Source organism: Osmerus eperlanus, chromosome 3 (assembly GCF_963692335.1).
Source record: "Osmerus eperlanus chromosome 3, fOsmEpe2.1, whole genome shotgun sequence".
Classification (NCBI taxonomy): Eukaryota; Metazoa; Chordata; class Actinopteri; order Osmeriformes; family Osmeridae; genus Osmerus; species Osmerus eperlanus.
This window is the reverse complement of record NC_085020.1, coordinates 5,796,238-5,803,852: the sequence shown is the minus strand read 5'-3', so window position 1 is coordinate 5,803,852 and position 7,615 is coordinate 5,796,238. Positions and strand designations below refer to the sequence as shown.

At 51.9% G+C, this 7,615-nt stretch overlaps 1 protein-coding gene across 1 annotated transcript in view; it reads right to left on the bottom strand.

Moving 5' to 3' along the window:
• The window catches only part of nrp2b (neuropilin 2b), an 80,520-nt gene that overhangs the window by 32,967 nt on the left and 39,938 nt on the right, over positions 1 to 7,615 (bottom strand). Inside the window, exons 7-9 of the mRNA XM_062456229.1 lie at positions 3,703 to 3,930; positions 1,838 to 1,993; positions 1,576 to 1,745 (exon numbers count right to left, since the gene is read on the bottom strand). Coding sequence (XP_062312213.1) covers positions 1,576 to 1,745; positions 1,838 to 1,993; positions 3,703 to 3,930 — 554 coding nt within the window. The remainder of the gene's footprint in view (positions 1 to 1,575; positions 1,746 to 1,837; positions 1,994 to 3,702; positions 3,931 to 7,615) is intronic.

Here is a 7,615-nt window from a genome sequence, read left to right as displayed (position 1 = left end):
CACACACAGAGCCGAGTCCAGCAGCTGCAGAACAGAACTGAACAGAACACGAAGGATCTGGACCGTGACAGCCAGAGACAGCAGTGTGGAGTGTTCTAGAACAGAGAGCATTCAGAAGGTTCTGGAATGTCTCTGTAGTCTGAAGGTGAATCATGATGAAAAACAGAGGCTAGAGCCCATTCTGGTGTTACACCAAACTGTCAGTCACAGACAATGCCACGCATATTCATCTCTAAATCTGCACAGAGCATGACTCAACACTACATGTCGAATTGTCAGAGGACGTCTTGGTCCTACATTTGGTGTGTCAAACCTATGAATGTCAACAACAAAAGCAACGTACACAGGACACACTCATCGTCCTAGTACTTATATGTACTAAATGTACCATAAAATGTCTTCCCTATCAGCTTGGCTGTTTCTACTTGATTTTCTGCATGATTTTGATCTCCTCCCTTGGATAAGGATACATACTGATAGCGCTAGAACAGGTGACAACAGGGACGCAACACTGGACCCTCCAGGTCAACACAGCCAGCATAAACCATGTAGCGACTGTATACCACACACGCAGTTCTCAACGCAATACATCAGCACACACATGCCTCCCACACACACACACACACACACACACACACACACACACACACAGAGTCATGCGTCGCCCGTTAAGAGACCCGGGTCTGGGATATGCATGCTGCAGAGGCACGCTGGCATTTATGACAGCTGTTTGTCAAGATAGACTGTCTCTGCTCCGGCCACACACACACTCAATGGACGTGTGTGAGCGCGGGCGTGTGCATGCCTCTGTGTGGGTTTTTTGTATTCATGTATGTATGTGTGTGTGTGTGTGTGAGCAGGTGTGCGTGGCTTGTGTGTGTGTGTGTGTGTGCGTACCTGTTTATGTACGTGTAAGTAAGTATGTTTGCATGCATGTGTGTATGTGCGTACACGCTCGTGTGTATGTGTGTACGTGTGTGTGTGCAGTGCGAGAGGGGCCCCTCTCTGCTAGGTGTTAACACAGGAGAGCAGCTGAGATGCAGGCAGGAACGCAGAGACACGTGGCCTTGGCCCTGGGCCCCTCTGGAGACAGGAGGCCGGCCCAGCACCACTAAAGGTAACGCTGGCAGACGAAGTGCCCTGAACCTGCCCGTCCTGGCTCGCCGCGGAGAGACTGGCACAGGGCCTGGAGCTGGGCACTTCCTGCCTCCTCAGCGCCATGGCTGGGGGAATTTAGAGTCCAGTCGGTGTGGCTGGAGGGTTTTCGTGGTTATGGAGGTCGACCCATAACTCATGGGGACAGGCCCATAACTCTGCACATGCCAGCATCTGGTTGGCTTCTAAACTTCCTCCTGGCATCATGGTTTACACACCGCTACAGGTGTGGGGCTCCATCATCCAGTCAGCAGAGTTCAGCTACAGCGTGGAGCTCCGGTATCTTACACTGACAGGTGTGTGGTCTTATCGCTCTCAGACTGTAAGTCCTGAATCTCTACACTGTCCCCTGCACATTCTCTCACTCTCACTCTGTGTGTGTGTGGGGGGAAGGTGTGGTGGGGGGGGGGGGGGGCTTACCTGGATGAACTCCTTGTTGCTGTCGTCAGTGGGGGTCCAGGCGTTGTCGTCGTAGTTGAGGCGTGCTTGCCGTGGCAACCAGCGGTTGTCGTAGAAGGAGGACGAGGCGGAGATCTGGTCGTCTGAGATCTTCCCCTTCTCCATCCCGAACGCGTTACTGCAGTGGAACGCTGGGGAGGGAGGGGGAGAGGGCATGTTCAGACACACACACACACACACGCAAGCACGCACGCACACATACTCTTGGTGGACTTGTACTCACTGTCAGTGACTTCCTTGTGTGTCATGTTGTATCTGGCGGAGAAGCCGTCCTTGGCCACGGCCATGTCTGTGTGGAAGGACAGAGACAGGATCCCTGTAGACGACTGGATCTCCGGAGGGATCTTGGTGCCACAGTATCGGCCAATCAGAGGGCCCACTGCCGGGGCACAAACACAAAAACAGATCTCTAATAACAAAAATACATATGAAGTGAAATGGCCCTGTGTGTGCTAAATGTAAACCTATATTCCTAACTCCCCAGTATGTTATCAGTCAACATCGGAAGTGTGGACATTAGTTAGTCAATATAATGAATTTTGCATTTTGTACAGTAGGGCCTAGTGAACACTATGCCCTACTGTACAACCACAAGACAGCTTGGTTTATTGATGGGTGCGGTCTAAATCCAGGTTGGTCTTGGTCTAAGCCCACAGCGCCACAGGGCTTTAGGTAGGTTCTCTACACCCGCCTCCCCCCATTCAGTCATTCCCCCCCAGCCATCCATCTCACTATCCATTTCTCCTCCCACCAACCGTTTTCCTCTCTTTATCCCCAACATCAATCGTTCATCCTTTCCATTCCCTCGCCCCATCCCTCCATCCTTCTCTCCTCTGTCCCTGGATTAGACACACTTTTGCAGTATTCCCAGTGTGCCCGTGTTCCCAGTAACAGGGCAACACCCCCCCCCCCCCCTCTCTGTAATACCAGGACTTGTGTGTGTCAACACAACAGATTAGTATGATTTACACTCTCACGGCTGGAGGGGGAGGGGGGGGGCTGTGGGCGGAAGGGGTAGAAGGGGTGATCTCTGTCTTTGGTTGAGATATATTCATCTTACAGCCCCAAGCTCCTCTATCTCGCCTCCTCCTCCTCCTTCTCCTCCTCCTCTTTCCCTGGGCTGGGATGTGGCAGTGGAGGAAGGAAATAACTCATAATCGATCAGAAGTATCGATTTTTTTCTCTTTTTGGAGTGGGTGGATATTTGAAATAGGGCTCTTGAGCAAATAGGAATAATAACTCTTTCTTGATAGGACAGAGAGGAGAGAGGAGAGGAGAAGGCAGGAGGAGAGGAGAGGGGAGAAGGCAGGAAGAGAGGAGAGGGGAGAAGGTGGGAGGAGAGGAGAGGAGAGAAGGTAGGAGGAGAGGAGAGGGGAGAAGGCGGGAGGAGAGGGGAGAGGAGAATTCTCCAGTTGAGTTTTTCTTCTTTCAGCTGCTTATGGCCACAGGCAACTGCATCCTGATCATGTATTCCCCTGGTCCCTTATCTCCTCCACTAGAGTACTGTATTGTGATTACATTTCAAGAATTATTCTCTCTTTAATTTTCATCTTGTCTACCTTTCAAACCCGAAGCCCTTGGCATCCATGGCTGCAGACTGAGCTCTTTGAAGAGGTGCATCATGGGAAATGCAGATACTTATCTGACCCCCTCTGGTTGAAGGAGGGAAGGGGGGGACAGCAGGAGTGTGCGGGGGGGAGGGGGTGAGGAAGAGAACCTGCATGGGTATTTGACTGTGCTCCTTCCAGACAGGGATTCTCTGTCATTGCTGTATTATTCACGCCCTACTTTAAACTCTGGTGATAAAGGTTAACATGGCTGGTGTGCTAGTTTCCTCCTCCCTTATCCTCCACCTCCTCTCTTCCTCCATCTTCCCCAAGCCATTCCTATAGCAAAGGAAGGTTTGGCCCGGTGCTGTCGATAACAGGCCTTGGGCTGTGCAGCTCTCCTCTCATCTCCCAACACGCTACAACTGAAATAGCTATAGGACAAGAACCTCAGAGCTGAGGCTGGGACTAGGGTTGAGGCTGGGACTAGGGTTGGGGACTAGGGACTAGGGACTAGGGACTAGGCCTGGTGCAGACTTACCTTGAGGCAAGCCATCCCACACTTCCAGCCAATCATATTTGCAGTCTCCCTCTCCTCCAGGCAGGGGGTCGTTCTCCAGGTCGAAGGTCAGGAAGGTGAGGGTGACGTCCATGCTGGGGGGCACGATGATGATGAAGGAGCACTCCAGGTTGTGGGGGTACTTGTCAGGGAAGCCGGGGGACTCGATGATGCCCGAGGGACTGGTGAAGTTACGAGAGCAGTCGGACCCTGGGACAGAGAGGAGAGAGAGGGGGCCAGAGTTAAGGCCAGGAGAGACTGGGACACTGAATGACAAATCGTGTTAAACATACACCAACCAACATCCAATTCTGCTACCTGATCTGGCCATACACCAGTACACCGTATCTACAGTCAGATTACTATGTGCTGTAGAGAGAGACGCTACAGTGCGTGTGTGTCTTATTATCACCTCACAAGTGAACAAGATATCTCCTCTCTTCTGTCCACTCCCCCCCCCCCCCCCTCTGCCCCTCCCTCACTTTTCCCTGTCTCTCATCTAGCCCCCCTTCCGTCCCTAAATCAATAGCCAGCGTGGGGGGGGGGGGGACCGAGAATCAGATGAAAGTGGGAGGCTTAAGCCCCCTGATGACAGCCCATGTGTCACCGTCCAGCTCAGCAGCGTGTGTGTGTGTGTGAGGGTGTGTGTGTGTGTGTGAGTGTGTGTGTGTGTGTGAGGGTGTGTGTCACAGCACACACTGCACAGAACGTAGCAAACACCATCCAGCCATTCCCCTTCAAGTAGAGGATGTAGGAACAAAGACTGTTGTTGGAGCCTTCTAACGGGCGCCGCCTCAATCCCTCAGTGGCTCTCTTTCATATTTCATATTTCACCCGCGTGTCCCTGTCTGCAGAGCAGCTTCTCTATAAAGGGACATGAAGCTGCTGAAAACGGGCCTTGTTTTGCATAATGAAGAGCCGCGATGAGTCGGAAAACAAACGCGCCCAGCAGAGGAAGCCATGGGGGCTTGTCTCTGGTGCAGCCTGACGTCTTCCATATGGAGATCCTGTACAGCTCATTCAGGTGGTTTGGGGCTGTCGCAAGCACACACACACGCGCACACACACATTCTCACAAATGTGGCAGTGCTGTTAACTAGCTAACACATACAGAACACCATGTCATGGGCAAGAAGCCCTGGCACCATGAATAGCTTCATTCCAGTATACTAGAATATACTCCCTGGTGGGAACTCTTTCATCTCTGCGTCCTAAAGTCTAGTGCTTGCTGGTACTGCTGCTAAGGAAATGAAGAAAAAAACACCTCTGAAATGTGTGTGAGTTGCTCGCGTGTGTGTGTGTGTGTGTATTTGTGCGTGCAAGGGTTGTGGCCTTGTTGGCACTCACCCACTCCCTCGATTCCGTGCATGTGTGTGTGAGAGAGAAAAAGTGTGTGTGTGTGTGTAAGTGTGTGTAAGTGTGTGTGTGTGTGTGTAATGCAGCAAGGGTCCCAGCTGGTCAGGGGGTATTAATAGTGAAGGTATTACAGTTATTTAAGAGTTAAGAGCTGCAGATTACTGTCTGTTTGTTCTTTGATCCCATGATATTCTGTCCCCCCCTTCCTGCTAGACCACCCTCCCCTCATCCTGTCAACAGTCTCTCTCTCTCTCCCCCTTTCTCTTTCTCTCTCTATATACACTGTTTATACAGTGTGTGTGCGCGTGTGCATGTATGTATGTGGGTGTGTGCATGTGTGTGCGTGTGTGTGTGCGTCTGACCGAGATGGGTCTGACCCTCGCAAGACAAGCTGAGGCTTGTCTGTATGAAGTTTCATTGGACCACTCCCCGAGCCCATTACACACGCACACACACAGACACACAGACACACACACACGCACACACAAACACAGGACCAGTCTGTCACCCACTACATCAGAGGACCCCAGGGGAGAGATGCCAGTCTAACATGCCAGCCTATATGAGAGAGAGATATAGAGAGAGCAAGAGACAGAGAGAGAGAGAGCGAGAGGGAGAGCAAGAGAGAGAGAGAGCAAGAGAGAGAGAGAGAGCAAGAGAGAGAGCAAGAGAAAGAAAAAGAAAGGAAGAGAGAAGTGTGACAGTAGAGCGAGACAGAGAGAATGCGCGAGAGAGAGAGAGAGAGAGAGAGAGAGAGAGAGAGAGAGAGAGAGAGAGAGAGAGAGAGAGAGAGAGAGAGAGAGAGAGAGAGAGAGAGAGAGAGAGAGAGAGAGTGTAAGCCCCTTGTACACAGCCCGTTCCGAGGCGTGAATGTTGCACCTTGATGCCGCCTCTCACTTCTGTATAACATGGAACACGGTGGTCATTGCTGAACCGGCATTAAGCCGGCAGCGGAGGAAGGACGCGTCAACGTCTGTGTGAAAGGGAGAGCCGGGCAGAACTACACACACGGCGATGTCACGCCTTCACAACACCAGCATGCTATCTAAAATAACACACGGGGCAGCATTATAATCGCCTTGGTTTGCTTCAGTGTCAACAAACAAAGCCACCGTAAAGAGGGGTCTTCTTATTGTGGGACCTCTGAGTGAAAATGCCTTGAGAGAGGAGCGTGACAGGAGAGACAGGGAGAGAGCAATACAGAGACAGAGAGACAGAGAGAGAGAGAGAGAGAGAGAGACAGAGACAGAGACAGAGACAGAGACAGAGACAGAGAGAGAGAGAGAGAGAGAGAGAGAGAGAGAGAGAGAGAGAGAGAGAGAGAGAGAGAGAGAGAGACTTGTCTCGCCCGTGTGGCCCAGGCTGCTGATAGGCTGCAGTTGTGATCATCTCCCCTCTCTAGGTCAGACATGACATCAGACTGTTTGTGTCACTATGCACATCAGACCCACACACGAGGGCAGGATATGTTATAATCCTTGATATCCTCTTAAACACTGTGATGACACAGATGTGGACAATAAGATCGTTTTTATATCTGTCTGTGTGTGTCCTGTCTGTCTGTCTGTCTGTCTGTGTGTCCTGTCTGTCTGTCTGTCCTGTCTGTCTGTCTGTCTGTCTGTCTGTGTGCGTCCTGTCTGTCTCTCTGTCCCATTTCCCAGCCTCCCCAGTGTGTTATTGTGACCTGCATATGCATTGACCCCAACCCGCCCCCCCAAACCGCCCCCCCCCCCCCCTCCCACCCCCCTGTCCCCAGCCCGCCCGGGCCCCCTGCGAGGTCCGTCGGCCAGCTAGCTAGCGTGGGTCTGCGTGCATATGCACCAGGACAGAACGCCTGAACGAACCCAACGCCAGGAGCGCTTTGTTCCCTCATTAATTCATGTTTGTGAGCATGGTGAAAACCCCCCTGTTTGTGGTGTGTGTTGTTAGGGTTCGGTATAGCGAGACACATGCCCCTCCCTTTCTGTACTCTACTGTACAACCAATGAACGGCCCATACACTTTTCTGTGCAGGGGTTTGGCATGAAGTTGCTGGGTAGAACCGAGTTTGGGGCTCATGGATGACTGATCTCTGGGGTGACGATACACAGTCTGTCGGGGTTTTTCCCCGTTGGCAGTGTGTGCGTGGGTGTGTGTGTGGTGACTTGGCACGCATGCATCCACTCTTATTCACCCTTAGTTTCTCATGCCAAAGCCATTAGTCTGATCCCCCACAATTACACCCTCTCCCCTCCTCTCCCTCTCCTCTCTTCATTCTTCTACACAGCTCTCTCCATCCCGCCACCCACGTGGCCCCTTCTCCTTTCAGCACAGGTCAGGTGACGGATATGTAGACCAACTGTCTGACTTGTTTCAACCCTTACACGATCCAGTCAGCCATATTTGACCCGATACAGGAACACAGGTTTGTTGGTTTAGGTCTGGACCCACTTCAGTGGGATCTAAGCTACGGTACAGCTACAGTAGCGCTGTGATTTGATTGGTTGACAGACTGGGACAGAGCCTGTGCCATCAGTATAAACGTCAACAGCAGCGGTTA